This window comes from Heterodontus francisci, chromosome 19 (genome assembly GCF_036365525.1).
Source record: "Heterodontus francisci isolate sHetFra1 chromosome 19, sHetFra1.hap1, whole genome shotgun sequence".
Taxonomy (NCBI): Eukaryota; Metazoa; Chordata; class Chondrichthyes; order Heterodontiformes; family Heterodontidae; genus Heterodontus; species Heterodontus francisci.
In genome coordinates, this window is record NC_090389.1 from 5,061,515 (window position 1) to 5,081,836 (window position 20,322).

At 47.1% G+C, this 20,322-nt stretch overlaps 2 protein-coding genes across 9 annotated transcripts in view; one reads left to right on the plus strand and one right to left on the minus strand.

Moving 5' to 3' along the window:
• abhd14a (abhydrolase domain containing 14A) overlaps window positions 1-5,061 on the minus strand; it is a 67,444-nt gene extending 62,383 nt beyond the window's left edge. Inside the window, exon 1 of one of the 4 annotated variants that reach the window (XM_068051336.1) lies at window positions 4,538-5,057. The gene's annotated coding sequence lies outside the window, so the exon portion shown is untranslated. Of the gene's footprint in view, window positions 1-4,433 lie in introns of all 4 variants that reach the window. The other 3 variants (XM_068051335.1, XM_068051334.1, XM_068051337.1) reach the window with 3 other exon arrangements.
• Window positions 4,852-20,322, plus strand: part of LOC137379937 (transmembrane and coiled-coil domains protein 1-like) — a 164,976-nt gene continuing 149,505 nt past the window's right edge. The window contains exons 1-2 of one of the 5 annotated variants that reach the window (XM_068051326.1): window positions 4,852-5,150; window positions 6,939-7,678. In XM_068051326.1, the coding sequence (XP_067907427.1) occupies window positions 7,106-7,678 (573 nt within the window). In that variant the 5' untranslated portion in view covers window positions 4,852-5,150; window positions 6,939-7,105. The other 4 variants (XM_068051325.1, XM_068051327.1, XM_068051330.1 and 1 more) reach the window with 4 other exon arrangements.

Genomic DNA, 20,322 nt, shown 5'->3' on the forward strand with positions numbered 1-20,322 from the left:
GTAGCTTTTATAAATAGAAGGCTAGAACCTAAAGTGGAGGATGTTTTTCTACTGTTATATAAAGCTCTGGTTTCACAACATCTGGAGTATTGTGTACACTTCTGAGCACTGCATCTTAGAACACAGCACATTCACTCCAAGGGTCAGACTATGCGAATAAATTACATAAACTAAGCTTGGAGTCCGTGGAATATAGAAGGTAAACTGGTGAATTCATTGAGATTTTTAAGATTTTGAAAGAAATTGACAGGGTCGAGAGAAACTTGAACCGTTGATGGGAAAGTCTAAGTCAAGGGATCATAGCCTTAAAATCAGAGCCAGGCCATTCAGGAGAGAAGTTAGGAAACATTTCTTCAAGCAAAAGGTGGCAGAGTGTGGCACTCTCTTCCACAAAAGGCACGGGATGCTAGCTCAATTAATAATTTTAAATCTGAGATCATTAGATTTTTCCTAGACAAGAGTCTAAAAGGATAAGGAGCCACGACAGGTGAATGGAATTAAAATAAATATCAGCCACGATCTCATTGAATAGCTCGAGGGGCTGAATAGCCTACTCCTGCTTCTATCACACCATGTCCCTCTGACTGTCTTAATCTGTACGTGAGTCCTAACACAATATGGCGGTCCGAGTATGATGTACTACTCTGTAGATGAGTCCTAGAATACTACATTCTTGAGGACTTTAGATATTTCATTTTCTGGGTGTCCAGTTGAATCTGCTTGTTTTATCTCTATGCTCTTCATTGCAGCCCATGCACTGATCTGTCATATGGTACTTTTACTGTTCTATGTAAATATAAAATACAGGGCAAGGTAAGAACCTTGCAATAGCACACAACAGACATATCAATGCACAATACTCCTATTTAATAAGTCATGGACAAGATATTGCATGGGCATTTTAGAGAACTCAAGAGTCCTTGTTGCACACGGGCAAGGTTCCTGTAGTCCCAAAGAGAGATTTGACAGGGTGTTCAATATGATTAAGCTTTCTGGGAGCATCAACTGGCATTGGTACGGACTAGTAACACCCAAAAACATTATTGCAGTATATTACTTTCACAATAATGTTTAATTTTACATTTAGAATGAGCGCATGCACGAGGAAGAGAGCAAGTGAGACAAAGGGAGAACATACAAAATAGATACCAGAGGGCATGCAAGCAAGAGCACAAAAGGTGGGGGAGAGGGCGAAACAGGGAAGCGAAGGGGAGCGTGAAATGGAGGGGGAGAGGGTAAAATGTGGAGAAGGCGGCAAAAAGGGGAGGGGGGTGGGCGAAGCAGGGCGGAATGGGTAAAATGGGGTGAGGAGGGCGAGCGGGGGGGGGAAAAAGAGAGAGAAACAGGGCGAGAGGGTAAGCAGGGGGCGGGACAAAGGAAGGTAAGATGACAAAACGGGGGAAGAGGGCGAAACGGGGAGGGGGAGAAGACGAAACAGGGAGGTGGAGAGGGAAAATTGGGGAGGGGGAGAAGGCAAAATGGCCGGGGAAAGACATGGTGAAATGGGGGGGGGGGGGGGGGGAGGGGGGAGGGCGAAACGGAGGGGGGGAGGGCGAAACGGGGGAGAGAGAGAGGGCGAAATGTGTGGAGAGAGAGAGGGCGAAACGGGAGGAGCGGGAAGGGTCAAAATGTGGGGTAGAAATGACAAAACAGAGTGGGGTGGAGAGATGATGAAATGGGGGCGAAAAGGGAGAGGAGAGAGGGTGAAGTGGGGGCAGCGAGAGAGCAAAACGGGTGGGAGAGAGAGGGCGAAACAGTGGGGGAGAGAGAGGGGGAAAGAGGGAGGAGAAAGGGCAAAGGGGTCGGGGGAGAAGGCAAAGGGAACAGGAGAGAAGACGTCCTATGTGACTGCCCCTGTCCTTCTCTACTTGTCTGCAGCCTTTGACACGGCTAACCACACCATCATCCTCCACTGTCGTCCAGCTAGGTGGGACTGCACTTGACTGGTTCCATTCTTATCGATTCTGCCATAGCCAGGGAATTACCTGCAAAGGCTTCTCCTCCTGCTTCTGCACAGTTACCTCTGGTGTCCCCCAGGATCTATCCCAGGCTCCCTCCTGTTTCTCATCTACCCTTGGTGACATCATCTGTAAACATGCCAATTTCCACATGTATGCAGATGACACACAGCTCTCACCATCACCTCTCTCAACCACTCCGCTATCTCTAAATTGTCACACAGCTTGTCCAACATCCAGTAATGGATAAGCAGGAACGTCCCCCAACTAAATATTGAAAAGATAAGGCTATTGTCTTCAGTCCCTGCCAGAAACCCTGCTTCCTCTCCGGCAACTCCAACCCTCTCCCTGGCAAGTGTCTGAGACTAAACCAGACTGTTTGCAACCTTGAGGTCATATTTGACCCCAAGAGGTGCTTCCAAACACACATCTGTGCCATCACTATGACCACCTACTTCTACCTCCTTTGCCCCTTGTCTCAGCTCATCTGCTGCTGAAACCCTCATCCTTGCCTAAGTTACCTCTAGTCCTGACTATTCCACTGCACTCCTGGCTGGTCTCACATATTCTATCCTCTAAACTTGAGGCCATCCAAAACTCTATTGCTCCTGTCCTAACTCGCACCAAGTTCCATTCACCCATCACACCTGCGCTTGCTGACATACACTGGCTCCCGTCAAGCAACACCTCGATTTTAAAATTCTACCCTTGTTTTCAAATACCTCCATGGCCTTGCCCCTCCCTATCTCTATAATCTTCTCCAGCCCTCCAATCCTCTGAGCTCTCTGTGCTCTGCTTCAGCATTCCCTCTTTTAATCAACCACCGTTGGCCTTCAGTTGCCAAGGCTCTAAATTCTGGAATTTTCTTCAATTTCTCCTGATCAGCCTTGCAGGTCTTGCTAGCTCTACCCTATACAAAGTCCAGCTCATTCAGCACTCCATAGCCCATATCCTATTCCGTACAAAATCGCACACAACCGCCACCTCCACCCTTCCAAATCTCCAACAGGCCTACAGTGCAGCAATATGATAATGAGCTTTTTGTGATGTTGGATGAGGGATAAATAAATATTAGTCAGGACACTAGAACTCCCTGCTCTTATTTGATTTGATTTTTTTTGATTTAGAGATATAGCACTGAAACAGGCCCTTCGGCCCACCGAGTCTGTGCCGACCATCAACCACCCATTTATACTAATCCTACACTAATCCCATATCCCTACCACATCCCCACCTGTCCCTATATTGCCCTACCACCTATCTATACTCAGGGCAATTTATAATGGCCAATTAACCTATCAACCAGCAAGTCTTTGGCATGTGGGAGGAAACCGGAGCACCCGGAGGAAACCCACGCAGACACAGAGAGAACTTGCAAACTCCACACAGGCAGTACCCAGAATTGAACCCGGGTCACTGGAGCTGTGAGGCTGCAGTGCTAACCACTGCACTGCCCTATTATTATTATTTGAAAGTGCCACGGAATTTATATGTCCACCTGAGATGGCAGACAGGGTCTCAGTTTAATGCCTCATCCAAAAGACAGCACCTCAGACAGTGCAGTACTCCCTCAGTACTACTGTGTATGTCAACCTGGATTATCAAGTCTCTGGAGGAGCAAGAACCCACATCATTCTGACTCAGAGGCCAGAATCTATCAGTGAGCCACCCCCTGATATGTACATTTTTTAAAAGGAGAGAGCCCCAGTGCAGCAGGGGGAGAGAGAGCCCCAGTGCAGCAGGGGGAGAGAGAGAGCCCCAGTGCAGCAGGGGGAGAGAGAGAGCCCCAGTGCAGCAGGGGGAGAGAGAGAGCCCCAGTGCAGCAGGGAGGGAGAGAGCCCCAGTGCAGCAGGGGGAGAGAGAGCCCCAGTGCAGCAGGGAGGGAGAGAGAGCCCCAGTGCAGCAGGGGGGGAGAGAGAGCCCCAGTGCAGCAGGGAGGGAGAGAGCCCCAGTGCAGCAGGGGGAGAGAGAGCCCCAGTGCAGCAGGGAGGGAGAGAGAGCCCCAGTGCAGCAGGGAGGGAGAGAGAGCCCCAGTGCAGCAGGGAGGGAGAGAGAGCCCCAGTGCAGCAGGGGGAGAGAGAGAGCCCCAGTGCAGCAGGGGGAGAGAGAGCCCCAGTGCAGCAGGGGGAGAGAGAGCCCCAGTGCAGCAGGGGGAGAGAGAGCCCCAGTGCAGCAACTATGCACAATGCCGCCACAGCAACATCTACTGGCAGGAAAGCAGAACTGCACCGTGACAGTTGACACAGCAAAAGTGTTATCAAAGCAGACCACGGGCGGCGGGGGTGAATTGTGACAGGACAGTATCGAGAATGTACACAAGAACGGCGATCCGACAAGGGATCTGAATAAGAAGCAGCTGATTCTCCCTGTGAACCTCCCGCACAATCCTGCTCACTGGGCCCTCAGTGAAGAGATACTCTCCCCGGTTAGTCAGGGTCTTCCTAATGACAACACTCCAGCAGACACCCGACCTACCTTTCTAATATTTGCTAATTCCGAATGGTCACTGATCTCTCTCCACAGATACTGCCAGACCTGCTGAGTGATTCCAGCATTACTTGTTTTTATTCCCGACCGACCTTGTTGTTCCCTCCCTCGAACACGCGGCAGTCCTGCCCCCGTCACCACGGCAACCAGCTAGACCGCCGTCTGATTGGCCGAGCGCTCGCTCGCGTGCCACGTCCTCACGCCGCTCTGACGTCACGCCGCAGCCTGACGCTGTGGGCGGGGCCAGAGGTAGCGGGCGGTGAGCGGCCGAGGTGCGCCACTTGACGTCGCTGCCCTTGCTGGCGGCTCACGTCGTCGGAGCCGCAGCTTTGAGGCCCTGCCGTCCCTTCAGTGTGGCCGGGGCCCTGGGCTCTCACGTTGTGGTTGGTTCCGTCTGCTTGGCAGCTTTCCTGGCTGGTTGCCGTGGCCCAGCGCTGCGGTCGGGCGGCCCTGCCCGGCCCGGCCGCTCCCTCTCGGGGCTGCAGTGCACGGAGCGCGGTAGGTAGCAGCTCAGCCGGCCTCTGGTCACCCTATTCCTGAAGTCCAGCCCCGCACGGACCGGGGACTAACTGGCCTTCGTGCCCCGCGTCCCGGAGAGGGAGCCTCGGTGCAGTGACCCTGCCGTTGACCGGTCACTGCTGAACCTTGACCTGGTAACCCCTGACCTGGTGTTGAACCAGTGAGCCTGCTGTTTGTGGGTGTCAGGTGAGGCTGACTTTGAGCTTGAAACTCATGCTGCTCTCCCCCTGTCAGTATCACTCATGAGGGCAAAGTTGTTAAACCCCAACAGACTCTGCATCTTCTGTGGGTGTTGCTGCTGCTGTAGTTTCTGTTACTGTTATCGGTGTGCCACAGCACTACGGCAAAAACTAATGCTGTGCCAGTATTGTGCTTAAGTCAGCAGCTCACATCTATCCTGGATTATTTTAAAGTATCAAAATATTCCCAGGTGCTTCATATTTGGGGTAGTGGAGCCAGCCGAGAGGGGCTTGATGGAGACCCTGGAAGTTGGGGAGGGTGGATGGCTTTGAGGAGAGAATTTGAGTTGAGTTTGGGGGTTAGATAGCTGAAGGCTCTGTCGCCAGTGTGGAGCAAGGCTGGATGGAACACACTGTAGACTGGAGTAGGAAGAGAGGAGGCTGTGAGCTGGAGGGCAGTGTCCGAGTCTGTGGCAGAAGTTTGGGTTGGAGTTGTAGAACCTGAAAACGATGAGGTGAAGATGAAGCTTTCAGCATTGATGATTCATGTGTAGGTAGACAGTACCTCAGATGGAAGTAGATGGTTTTGGTGATGGACTGGGTGTGGGAATTGAAGCTTAGTTCGGGAGTACTGAGAATACACGTGCAAGGCTGAGCAGTGAGGAACGCAGATGAAATTAAGCCTAAGATGCAAAGTTTCCAGGGGGAAGTTTGGCCTTGCCATTGTTTAATCTCCAGATTCCTCTAGTTTGGTGTTGGTTATGGAATGAAGGATGATGATGAGGGGAGGGGGTGGGGGGTAACTAGATGTCAGTGCCATACTTAATGAACCTGACCCCATAATTGAGAGGTAGCATGTAGCTGTTCATCTCATGTTCCCACCACTGCCTCTACCTAGTGATACCTCACCCTGGTGTTACGCAACTCAAAACACACTCCTGACAGGATCCCTGATTATACTGTGGCTTGTGGACACAAACTTGTACCTAACTAAAATGTGTGTGCCAGCACTGATCAACTGATCATCCTTGCTGCTGTTAGTGTCACTTGAAAGGTATTGCTGCTTTTGCTGGTTTTAGTACTATTATAATTTGCTATTAGAAATACTGTTGGTTTGAGACCAATTTTATTGCTTGTATACATGAACTAGAATGGCTGCAAGATTTGTTATTAGTACATTACTGCTGCCTTTATTGCTGCTACTATTGCTGCCAGTGCTGTTACTGTTTTTAGTTACTGCTTTTAATCTAAGTTACGTGCACATTTAGAACCCAAAATGATTTCTGATCTTTCAGCATTCTGTGCGTTTGATCTATTAACATGTGACTCCAGTTTCATTTTGAGGTCAGATACCCAGAAGGTGAGCGCACCTGCTTTCTGTGTGTTTGCTGCAAGATAGAATAGATGAATAATTCTTTTCCAGACATTTAAGCACCTGAATTATCTTCAGATCAAAGGTGATATCTTGTCACTGTTGATACTTGGGATGGTTTTCCTGTAGACTGTGCAGCAATGTGTAAAGATTGAGCAAAGCCAAGAAAATGAATATAAGCCCATCTAGCTTTATTTTAGAAATGGCAATTTTGGAATTATCAAACTGATGACTAAATGAACGTTAAATGAAAGCCTGCATTTATATGGGTTATTGACCTACAAAGAGCAGGTGAACCTTGTCATGGTGTGTATTTTAAACGGCAGCTGTGCGCAGAGATCAGAAATGTTTAACGTAGCACAGTATCATTTTGCATTTAAATATGCATGAAATGTAATGTTTGCTTTTTTTCTTTCACGTCAGACCAGCATGGTGTGACATTGACAGGTGCGTGCATGCTGAAACCTAACGTGACTGCACAGCTATGCAGAAGCTAGATCACCAGGCGAACTGATTATTTAAAGAGACCTGTGCCATAATATCAGTAAATATATATATATATAAATTTAGAAATCGTGAGAGCGCTTCAAATGGAGCAGGCTAATAATGACCCTTCACTTAATGACCTAAACAGCGGCACCAGACCCACAGACACTGAATGCAGGAAGCCAAGCGAATCCGAACACTCGTTGTCCAAGATAACACAGAATGCTTTGGAGAACTTTGGCTCCCTCAGCCAGGGATTAAAGCAACTCTTTCACCACCAGCGACGCCGATCATCTGTGTCGCCCCAAGATGCTCTCCATGCTCAGGTTGACCAGGAGCCCCCGAGTCCAGACAACTCCACCCCAACCACTGAGCTGGACTGGGCTGCGCCGGCCCATCACTCTCCTGGCCAGCCCACCACCCTGAACAGGGTCCTGCAGCAGATCCGAGTGGCTCCCATGATGAAACGGGGCACGAGTTTGAACAGCCGAAGAAGCAAGTCAGATCTTCCCAGGGGAAGCCCCCAAATATCTCGCAAGTTGGCCCCGGACAGTATAAGTGGTATCCTGCTACACTCCAGCAGACCCCGGTCCTCCTCAACCACGGACACGCCAACCTCCTCATTGTTTGTGGAGTCACTGACCTTCAGTCCTCATTCAGGAGATGAGCTGGATCGGGTAATTGCTTGCTTTTCTTTTCAAATGTACAAGTCCCTGTACTATTGGAGACTCTGGGCAGATTGCTGAGTAATATAGTCCTTTGTGCGGTAGGCTTTGAAAATTCATTTTATTTCTAGTAGCTGAATGGTTTCTGTTGAGTGGTTTGGAGCAGATCACTAGTCTGCACAGGCCATGTGCTGAAGCTGGTCCTCCAACAGATCCATTTGTGTTGATTGTGTCCAGGACTTGCTGTTCATGATGGTGGAATTGCCATTCAATACAATTTTCTGAAGGCTTTCTCTTGCTGCTGGAAAGCCTGTGCATGCTGGTGATTTCATTGGGCCACTGGCTTGGAGGAGTTACTGAGCCTGATGCAGTGTGAAGGAACTGAATTGGGCATGACGCTTCATTGAATACTGGGTTTTTCAGACAAATAGTGAATTGAGGTAAAGCATTGTACAGCTGTAGTGAAATACCGACTGTACGTTTGGGGCTATAGTGATGCAGTAAAGGGAAGTACAGAGCAGATTCACTAGGATACTGCCTGGTGTGAGGAAATACAAATACAAGGAAAGATTTGAAAATTGGGCCTGTGTTTGTTGAAGGAGGTTATGAGGTAATTTGACTGTTTAATATCGTGAAGGGATGGTAGAGTAAATAGAAACAGGGCCTTTTCAGTGATTGAGTGGTCTCGAACAAGGGAAGGTGTACACAAGGTTAAATAAGACATTTAGGACAGAGCCTGGTCCTGCTATGTAGTTGGAATGTGGTTTTGATGAGGTGGTTCTTTAAAAATGTATGTTTTCTCCAATTATTTGGTTTGCTATATCTGAGGACTACATCATGTTGCACAGAATATGTTGACTTGAGGTTTGGGTTATGAGTTTAGTAAAATAGACCCTTACTATAATAATACTGCAGCCCTCCCTCATAGTACCTGGCTGTGTGTGAATGTGCTTTACGGAGAGCTCCAGAGTAACAGAGGGAGGAGAAGGATGGCACAGTGCATGATTGAGAGTTCTTGGTACATTTGTCTTTTTGAATTCTTTCAGGGAGTTGTCATTGCTCGTGACAAGCCTGCCTCTCATTGTTCAGTCCCTGAATGTTCTAGTGTGTGACTGGCCACGAATAATCAGGAGTAATGCTGTGCAGCTGAGGACACTCTTCCACCCTGCACCATTCCAATGTGAGGCTGAAGGAAAATCTCCAACTTCCATTGTTCCTGCTGTTTCAGGATTGCAACAAGATTTCTGAGATGCAATCTTGAGACAGGAAAGAAACCTGAAAACCCTTTGAGGTGTCCAGGTGGCATTCTGCCTGCAGGGCAAAAAAAGTTCCCTTGACCCTGCTTTTCCCCATACAGTCAGGAGCAATTTATTTCTTCCCCCACCCCCGAACTGATTGATTTCTTGCCAGGTTCAGTGCTATGGCAGCCTTCATGTGTCTGTTGGTGCCTGCAGGCTATTTGACCGAGGGAGGCATTGCTGCCGAGCCTCACTGTCCTCGCCGGAGGTTCAGTTGCACTTGTCTAGAAAGGGATTCTGTCAGTTGGCTGCTGCAACATCACTTAATCGGTATAAACAAGCATTATGTGGCATCTGCACCTATCCTCACCGAACAGAACAATATCCCGACATTTGCTTCTCCTTCGTCCTCCCCAGGACTGAGGTTCTTCATATTGTGCCAATTGGCAGCGTGTGCCAGGGCCCCTCCTGATCTATCCACTCTTCTTACACCCTCCCCCCGCCACCCCCACTGACCCACCACCAATGATACCACCCTCCCAGACACACACTCCCTTCCTGACAGCCAGCCAGCCTTCCAACCTTATTGGCAGTGGCCAGAAATAGTGCATAACTTTAAACCAGATCCTGTCCACCTGCCTGTAAATATCAGGGCCATAATCTCAGTAGGATAGTGGTCAGTTTAGTGGTCTGATTAGTCAAAACTGCTGTTATCAAATTGTGCGACTACCCAGATGGTATTAAATGAATCATGGACTGGCAATTCTTAAGTTTCTACATGATCAAATGCAAGTTTAAAGAAAGAAGTTTATAGCAAGATTTTAATAGTGAAAGATGATTGTGAGGAGGCGAAATTTCAGTGAGATTTTGAGATGTTGATACTGTGGGATGGAGCTAGTGGAGGACAGAGGAAGAGGTGCGTGAGGCTTAGCTCATCACAGGATATGAGAGGCAGAGTTTGAAAGGTGGTGGATGGGGCAGAGCATGCTTGAGAAATCAAGCTTTGAGCTAAAGCTGTGAATGCAACTTTTAATGACAGTGGTGTAGAGGTGGGGCTACAGCTGGCTGCCAATGCCTACCCTCTGCTTCCTTTCTTTAATCAGTTACCAATCCAGATCCATGTCCCATTGATCTCAGTCTGTAAAGGAGTGTCCCACAGGATTTATAAAATCTGGGTGCATTGTCAGTTTGGCTTCCTGCTATCATTCTGGAGTGTGTCACTCTCAAACATTGTGGCAAGTCAGCCTGGCAAACATTACCCTTCTCATCCTGTGTTGCAGTAGTTGAACAGGTTATTTTCATATGAGTTCTACAGTGTGTCTCTGACTATTGAGTCTATTAGTTTTGAAGTCAGGCCGATGGTTCAGTAGTGACCAGGCTCTGCAACCTTGAAGTATGGGAACCACCTTTTATGTTGTGAAGGAATCCAGAGCAAGAAGGCACAATCTTAACATCAGAGCTTGGCCTTTTAGGAGTGAAATTGTGAAATACTCTTTCACACAAAGGGTAGTGGAAATCTAGAACACTCTCCCTTCCAAAAGGCAGTGGATACTTAGGGTGGGTCAATAGAAAATTTTCAAGCCTGAGATTGCCATATTTTTGTTGAGTAAGAGTATTGAGGGATATGGAGCTAAGGTGGGTAAATGGAGCTGAGATACAGATCAGCATGATCTAATCGAATGGTGGAACAGGCTCGAGGGGCCAAATGGCCAAATCCTGTTTGTTCAGGCAAAAACAGGAAATGCTGGGAACACTCAACAGGTCAGGCCAGATGTGGAGAGAACAGACAAGGTTAACATTTCAAATCTGGGCTTTTTGTTTTTCTGGTTTTGTTTCAGATTTCCGACATCTGAAGTATTTTGCTTTCTGGTCCATTGGAACCTTCGCAGTGCTCATTGATCCACTCGCAAAGAGTTTCTGCTCCACCAATCTGCTGCCATTGTGTCTTAATACCCTGTGCTTTATCTAATCTGCCTATCTGTCTAAATCCCCTGTGTGCGCTTCATCTATCCTGCAGAATCTATTGGTTGTCAGCCCCTTCTGTCTGTCTAGAACCTCTGCTTCACATCAAAATCCTGGAATGCAGATGGCATGTATGTGATGTTTCTTGCATTGCTGCAGTGGCCTTACTGATCAAAGCCTCCAGGAATGATTTATTTGCCACGTTATCTATCTCCTGCTTATCTACACATTCAAATTTATTTGGATTTATGAGCGTCTGACTCCTCACTGTACATCTGAAAACCCTTTTGCTGTTCTATCAGTGGATGCAGCTTTCACAGTTACATCCCTGTCTTGTACTCTCTTGGCATCCAACCCCTTTTGCTCAATTTCTGTATAACTCAGATAAGGTTAACATTTCAATCTGGGTTCTTTGTTTCTCTGGTTTTGTTTCAGACTTCCGACATCTGAAGTATTTTGCTTTCTGGTCCATTGGAACCTTCACTAGAACTCCTACTAGAGAAGGGGCGAGATTCGACCTCCTCTTAGGAAAGGAGGATGGGCAGGTGGTTGATGTGTCAGTGGGGGAGCACTTTGGGACCAGTGACCATAACTTTATTAGCTTCAAGATAGTTATGGAAAAGGATAGGACTGGTCCTCAGGTTGAAGTCCTAAATCGGAGGAAGGCTAATTTCGATGGCATCAGACAGGAACTCTCAAAAGTTGAATGGGAGAGGCTGTTTACAGGTAAAGGGGTGTCTGGCAAGTGGGAGGCTTTTAAAAGTGAGATAGGAAGAGTTCAGAGCCGGCATGTTGCTGTTAGATGGAAGGGCAAGGCTGGCAAGATTGGGGAACCTTGGTTGATGAGGGATATTGAAGGTCTGGTCTGGACAAAGAAGGAGGCATATGTCAGATAGAGGCAGCTGGGATCAAGCGAGTCCCTCGAGGAGTATAAGGGATGTAGGAGTACACTTAAGGAAATTAGAAGGGCGAAAAGGAGCCATGAGATTTCCCTGGCAGATAAGATAAAGGAGAATCCTAAAAGATTCTGTAAGTATATTAAGAGTTAAAGGGTAGCTAGGGAGAGAGTAGGTCCCCTTAAGGATCAGTGGTAATCTATGTGTGGAGCCATGGGAAATGAGCGAGGTCTTAAATGAATACTTCTCGTCTGTATTTACCATGGAGAAGGTCATGGTAGCTTGTGAGTTCAAGGAGGGAACAGCGATATCCTGGAGCATATCAACATTACAAAGGAGGAGGTGTTGGAGGTTTTGAAGCGCATTAAGGTGGCTAAATCCCCAGGGCCTGAAGTTGTATCCTAGGATGTTATGGGAAGCAAGGGAGGAGATTGCTGGGGCCCTGGCAGAGATTTTTGTATCATTGTTAGCCACGGGTGAGGTACCGGCTGACTGGAGGATAGCTAATGTTGTGCCTTTATTTAAGAAGGGCTGCAGGAATAAGCCAGGGAACTACAGGCCGGTGAGCCTTACATTAGTGGTGGGAAAGTTATTGGAAGGGATTCTGAGAGACAGGATTTATATCCATCTGGAAAGGCAAGGTCTGATTAGGGATAGCCAGCATAGCTTTGTGCGTGGGAAATCATGTCTCACGAATTTGATTGAGTTTTTTAAGGAGGTGACCAAGAGGATTGACGAGGGCAGGGCGATGGACGTTGTCTACTTTGACTTTTGCAAGGCCTTTGACGAGGTCCCGCATGGTAGGCTGGTCCAGAAGGTTTGAACTCATGGGATCCAGGGTGAGCCAGCCAATGGGATACAAAATTGGCTTGGTGATGGGAGGCAGAGGGTGGTAGTAGAGGGTTGTTTTTCAGATTGGAGGCCGGTGACCAGTGGTGTGCCGCAGGGATCGGTGCTGGGCTCTCTGTTGTTTGTCATATATATTAATGACTTGATGTGAATGTAGGGGGCATGATTAGTAAGTTTGCAGATGACCCCAAAATTGGTGGCATAGTGGACAGTGAAGAAGGTTGTCTAAGGTTACAACAGGATATAGATCAACTGGGAAAGTGGGCAAGGGATTGACAAATGAAATTTAATGCAGACAAGTGCGAAGTGATGCATTTTGGGAAGTTAAACCTGGGCAGGACATCTACAGTGAATGGCAGGGCCCAGGGGAGTGTTGTTGAGCAGAGACCTTGGGGTGTAAGTACATAGTTCCCTGAAAGTGGCAACAGAGGTAGACAGGGTGGTGAAGAAGGTGTATGGCGTGCTTGCCTTCATCGGCCGAGGCATTGAGCACAAGAGTTGGGACAACATGTTACAGTTGTACAATAACGTTGGCTAGGCCGCACTTGGAGTACTGTGTACAGTTCTGGTCTCCGCACTGCAGGAAAGATGTGATTTAGCTAGAGAGGGTGCAGAAAAGATTCACAAGGATGTTGCCTGGTTTGGAGGGCTTGAGTTATAAAGAGACATTGGATAGGCTGGGTCTGTTTTCCCTGGAGCGAAGGAGGCTGAGAGGGGACATGATAGAGTTATATAAAATTGCGAGGCTTGGATAGGGTAGATAGCCAGAATCTTTTCCCATGGTAGGGGTGTCTAAAACTAGAGGGCATAGTTTTAAGGTGAGAGGGGAGAGGTTTAAAGGGGATCAAAGGGGTAAATTTTTCACACAAAGAATAGTGGGTATCTGGAGTGAGCTTCCTGAGAAGGTGGTGGAGGCAGGAACAGTAGCAACATTTAAGAGGCATCTGGACAGGTACTTGAATGAGCACGGCATAGAGGGATATGGAATTAATGCAGGCAGGTGGGATTAGTATAGATAGGCATTATGGTCGGCATGGACATGGTGGGCCGAAGGGCCTGTTTCTATGCTGTACGACTCAATAGTTCTATGACTCAGTGCTCACCCTCTCCTTTCTCTCTAAAGTTTTTCTAACCTCATGTTTTTTGATTTGTCCATTGATTCATTTTGTGCAGCTTTTTTACCTTTTGTCCTGCTTCAGCTGCTTGTATTTGAATGGAATGTATTGATCCTTGTAGTTTGTACTAAGCTCAGCACTCTGAAATTTGCCCCTCTAAGTTTGTATTGAACATTTACCATTTAGTACTGGAGTGTGCAGCCACTTCTGGGCAAATAAACTCCCTTTCATTTACTTCACTCTCTGATTTAGGGGTAGAACAGTAATATTTAAAAATGGACAGTGGGATAATCTGCACAATTAGAGAGTGGGACCAATGACCCAGTTAGCTTAACTTTGGTTGTGAGCAACTTATTGGAATCAATTCTGAGGGACAGTATAAACTTTCATTTAGAAAGGCACAGATTAATTAAGGACAGTCAGCATGGATTTGTTAAGGGAAGGTCATGTCTGACTAATATAAAAGCAAAATACTGCAGATGCTGGAAATCTGAAATAAAAACAAGAAATGCTGGAACCACTCAGCAGGTCTGGCAGCATCTGTGGAAAGAGAAGCAGAGTTAATGTTTCGGGTCAGTGACCCTTCGGAACCCGAAGAAGGGTCACTGACCCGAAACGTTAACTCTGCTTCTCTTTCCACAGATGCTGCCAGACCTGCTGAGTAGTTCCAGCATTTCTTGTCATGTCTGACTAACTTGACTGAATTTTTTGAGGAAGTGACAAATAGGGTTGATGAGGGCAGGGCTTTTGACAAGGTCTCACAGGGCAGGCTGGCAAAAAAGGTAAAAGCCCATGGGATCCAAGGGAGAGTGGCAAATTGGATCCAAAATTGGCTGAGTGGCAGGAAGCAAGGGGTATTGCTTGACTGATGTTTTTGCAGCTGGAAGGCTGTTGCCAGTGGGGTTCCACAGGGCTCAGTACTCAGTCCTTTACTTTTTGTAGTTCATATTTATGGGCTATGTTTGCTGACTGCGCAACCGGTAGGTGGTGCTGTACTAGTACATGCGCAAATGCACTCTGTTCCACTGAAACGTCACTGTCTGTGACATTCAGGCAGCTGCCAGGATTAAAGGTGGCGCTGCTCCATTTATCACAGAAGAAAAACTTCAACCCATGGCAGTACATGTTTGATACTCTGAGAACGTTGCGCTGTTTTAAGGACAGCACCTCTGTCAGTGCTGCACACCCTTGGTAATTCAGTGAGGTTTCAGTGCCATCCCGCTCTCTGGCAGCTCACTCCCCGCTTCTGGACCCCCCCGCCCCCACCAAAGTCCCTCCAGATGCTAGCTCGAGACCGCATCGCTTCCCTACTCTTGGCCACTCACTTCTACATCGTCCCCTCACCTCTCGCAGCCCACCATGCTTCTTCGGGTGGTGCGCTGAGGAGTGATTGAACGTTGCGAGTGGCTGAGAGGAGGGAAGTGGCGCGGCCCTTGGCCTAGAGCTAGCGTCTGGAGGGAAGTGGGGGGGGGGGGGTGGTGGAAGCGGGACGCAAGTGGCTGGAGAGTGAGGTGTTTGGGGGGAGGGGTGGGTGGGGAATGAGGTAGCGGGGAGCGAGTGGCTGGAGAGTGGGGTGGCATTGGGGGGGTGGGGAACGAGCAACTGGAGGGTGTGGGTAGGGGGAGGTGGGGAGCGAGCAGCTGGAAGGTGTTTGGAGGGGGGGCGGGAAGCGGGGAGCAAAGCGGCCTGGAGTGAGTGGCTGAGGGGCAGAGAGCATTTACCTGTGCATTTGCCAGTTAGTCCTGGCAAGACGAGACATGGGCTACCCATGTGCAGCATGTCAGAGTGCAGGAGGCTGTTTGCGCATGTGCGCAGCTTGGAGCGCTCTGATGACATCAGCGGGCCACTGCGTTGTCAGGGATTTAGACTCAAACGTAGGGGGGCATAGATAAAGAAGTTTGCAGATGATACAAAAATTGGCCGTGTGGTTGACAGTGAGGAGGAAAGCTTTAAACTGCAGGAAGATACAGATGATCAAAAAAGTGGGAAATGGAATTCAATCCAGACAAGTATGAGGTCATGCATTTTGTGAGGTGCAACAAGGCAAGGGAGTATACAATAAATGGGAGGATACTGAGTCTTGTGGAGGAACAAAGGGAGCTTGGAGTACACGTCCATAGATCCTTAAAGATAGCAGGATAGGTAGATAAAGTGGTTAAGGCTTTACTTTATTAGCCGAGGCATAGAATGTAAGAGCAGGGAGGTTACCCTAGAACTGTATACAACATTAGTCAGACCACAATTTGAGTACAACTTACAGTTCTGACCACATTACGGGAAAAATGTGATTACACCTTCTCCAGTGCAGAGGCGATTTACAAGGATGCTGCCAGGACTGGAAAATTTTAGCTATGTGGAAAGATTGGATAGGCTGAGATTGTTTTCCTTGGAACAGAGGAGGCTGAGGGGTGACTTAATTGAGGTATATAAAATTATGAAGGGCCTAGATAGAGTAAATAGGGATGACCTATTTACCTTAGCAGAGGGATCAAAAACAGGGTGGTGGGGGGGGGGGAGGGGGGCGCATAGATTTAAAGTAATTGAAGGAAGGATTAGAGGGGAGATGGAAAACATTTTTTCAGGCAGAGGGTGGTAGGGACCTAGAACTCACTGCCTGGAAGAGTGGTCGGGGCAGAAACTCTCACATTTGAAAAGTACTTGTTTGTCTACTTGAAGAGCTGTGACCTGCAGAGCTACAGACCAAGCACAGGAAGGTGGGTTTAGGCTGGGTAGTACCTTGTCAACTGTCGAGGACCCGATGGGCCGAATGGCCTCCTGTGTCGTAAATTTTCTATGATTACTAAATCAGCGATCTCCCACACCTAAAAGCCACAAACTGGTTGAAACCCTCTGTGCTGCACCCTCACCTACCACTCCATAATGTCATGTTCAATCCACCTACTGCCCGCCTGAGCAAGATCTACCAGCAGACATCCTTTGGATCAAGGAATGGGAAACATGAGAAGTCATTAACAAGTTCCTTGTGACAAATCCCATCTGTCGAATGGCAGGCTTTGAACTACTACAGCGAGCGTGGTCCTTATTAACAAGTTCAGAACAAGCCAGAGCCCCTGCGCAGCCAGCCTCCACCGCTGGGCCTCTGTACGAACTCCTTATGCATTTGTGGAGAGACACACACAATGCTGCACATTACCGAGGAGCGTCTGTCTACAGGATAAGTGGTGGACTAATCACCTTAAAGTCAGCAAATGAGGCTGTTGCTTACTTGCAGAGATTTGTATTTGCTAAATAAAATAAATACCAAAAACTCATCGTCCAAGGAGGGAGGATCGTTAGTCCTCTTTGATAGGTTTTGAGCAAGTGAAAGGGGGGAGGGTGGGACAAGGAACCAAAGGGAAAGTCTGTGATAGGGTGGAGGGCAGGAGAGGTTAAATGACAAAAGGTTTCATGGTGCAAAGCCAAAGGGAGTGGTAATGGGACAACTAAAGAAACAAAAGATGTCTAGAGGAGGTGTGAATGGCAAAATACTTAATAGCTGCCATCTCAAAGCAAAAGGAAGGAAAAGAGAGAGACGAGAGAAAAAAATCAAACTGGTAAAGAAAAAGAAGGCAAAATGAGAGTAAAGGTGATGAATTAAAATTGTTGAGTCCAGAAGACTGAAAAGTGGCCAGTTGAAAGATGAGGTTCTATTCCTTGAGACAGAAATAGGTGACTTAGCTTGAATGTTGGTGCCTTCTTTTCATAGTATACATTAACAACCCAGACAGTCCCATCAAGGCCATCTTTTGCACTATTTGAAATATCCAGGAATTCAAATTAAACCATGTAAATACAGCAGTGATTTTTTTTCCTTTAAAAAAAAATGTTGAATTATTGTGTGTGTCAGCCATGGCTCAGGTGGTGCACTCTCACCTCTGAGTCAAAGTTCTGGGTTCAAGTCCCACTCCAGGGCTTGAACACAAAAATCAAGACTGGCACACTGGTGCAATACTGAGGGAGTGCTACACAGTCGCAGGTGTCGTCTTCTGGCTGAGAGGTTAAACTGAAGCCCCCCTCAGGTGGACGTAAAAGATTTTGAAACACAGTAGGGGAGTTACAATCCCTCAATCAACATCTCACAAACATATTATCTAGTCATTATCACATTGCTGGTTGTGCAAGCTTGCTGTGTGCAAATTAGCTGCCGCATTTCCAACCTTGTTCTAGTGACTACACTTCAAAGTACTTTATTGACTGTAAAGCGCTTTGAGATGTCCAGTGGCTGTGAAAGTCGCTATATAAATGCAAGTATTGATCGGCGAGTTTGAATTGAGAGTCGACTGACTGAATTGTCTGTTATACAAGTCTAGTGGTGCATAATCTCAGGCATTGCAGTACTGCGGCAACTATTGCAAGGCTGTTGAAAGCACAAAGACTTGATGTTGGACTGAGATATCACTGAGCAAATCAGGTGCCCTCCATGTTGTAAGTTTGTCAACAAATAGCAGGCAGACTCTTGATGGGTGGCATGAAACAAATAGCATTCAGTGATTCTCAGTGATGCTGAACACTTAACCACTGAGATTATTACTGTAAACTGCTCAGTCCCTCAACTGTGGTTGTATCAGCTTGCACTCCATGCCAGCTCAGCGTGCCATAATGTCCTGCCAATTGAGGTGCCATCCTGGGAAGGCTTGTGGTTATTGCTGCCTGCTTTTGGTATGAGCAGGGGAATTAATTTCCATCTTGTTTCCGGAATATATGCCCATACGAATGACTAGAATGGCTTGACAACAGCATTCTAATCTAATCTCAAAGTTCCAATGATATCATACACCACAAAAGTGACTATCCAGCACTTTATTAATGGGTGTGCTCTGATTAGGTTGCAGTTTTCAGTTCTTTGATATCAGCTTATTTTTATTGATACAGGTTTCAGTCAATGTGAGATTCTGAGCAGTTAATTGCTGGTCTGAGGAGCCATTATGGCACAGAAGGAAGCCATTTGGCCCATTGAGTCCATGCCGGTGCTCTATAGAACAATCTAATGGATCATATTTCCCTACTGTCCCCTGTAGCCCTGCAAGTTTATTTCCCTCAAGTACCCATCCAGTTTCCTTTTGAAATCATTCTTCATTTCTGCTTCCACCACTCTCATGGGCAGCTCTGTCATTACCACTCGCTGTGTAAAAAAATTCTTCGTTACATTCCCCCTGCATCTCTTTCCCAAAATCTTATATCTGTGTTATATCCCTTAGTCCTTGTACCATCAGCTAATGATAACAGCTTTTTTGTCTACATTATTCAAACCTGTCATAATCTTGTACGCCTCTATCAAATCTCTCTCAATCTCCTTTACTCCAACGAGAACAACCCCAGTTTCTCCAACCTAATCTTGTAGCTAAAATCCCTCATCCCTGAAACCATTCTGGTAAATCTCCTCTGCACCCTCTCAAGGACCCTCACATCCTTCCTAAAGTGTGGTGACCAGACTTGGATGCAATACTCTTTGTTGCCTAACCAGAGCTTTGTAAAGATTCAGCATAACTTCCTTGCTTTTGTACTTAATGCCTCTATGTATGAAGCCCAAGATCACATATACTTTGCAAACTATTCTCTCCAGTATGCACTGCCACCTTCAAAGATCTATACCCATGAACCGCCAGGTCCCTCTGCTTGTCTCTCCCTATCCCTTCTACTAAAATGCATCACCTCACACTGCTCTGTATTAAATTCCACCTACCACTTGTCTGCCCATTCTGCAAACCTATCTGTGTCCTGTTGCAGTTGAATGGTATCATCTTCACTGTTTACCACACCTCTAAGTTTGGCATTGTTACGGCAGTGTGGGTGGTTCCCACTGTTCAACTCCCAACTGACCACAGCAAGTGTTTTTTTTGTTCCTAGAGTTTTAACCCCTTTGTGTTTCTTTTGCCAGATAAAGAGACAACAACTGCTTTTGAGGTAAGTGGTTCGAAGTGAGATAGATGGTCAGGGTTCATGGTAAACTTGTTGAATCTTCTTGGAGGTCACTTTCTCCTTTAAAGTTGCAGGCCTGGATTGTTTGTTGATTTTTCTGCTGGTTGAGATTTCAGTCTAAAGCCATGGGATCACTTTCAGTTCTCTGCACAAGTTGAAGTATACAATTCACAGGCGGGCACCTTTGGCTTTTGCTGGTGGATTGCAGCTGTCAACTGGACAGGCTTTTGGTGTTCTGATTTCCACCCTGTCACTGCAACTCTTCCCCCCCCCCCCCCCCACCCCCACCACCCCCCCTCCCCCGGCACTCAGAGCTTCTTTTAAAGCGCAAAATCTTACCTCTGTTGTGATACACAGATCTTCCTCCCTGTGGTGACTGATAATGACCTAGGATGTTGCGACTTCACACCTTCTTTGTTTCAGAAGAACCCTTTCAATTCAAAAATGTCTCTTGATGGGTTCAGGTTGTATAATTGATGCTTCTTAGCTTTGGAATGTATCCTTCTGTCCTTGCCAGATAGTAAAACAGTTTGAATATACAGGGCCAGATCATTTGACCTTCGGTGGCCATTTTGCCGCATATTGTCCACTTTCAAAAGGAAAAGTCAATTTTTTATAACTCTTCATTTGGGTTCTGTATTTCAATCGCTGCATGTTAGTGGGCATGATAGTATCTT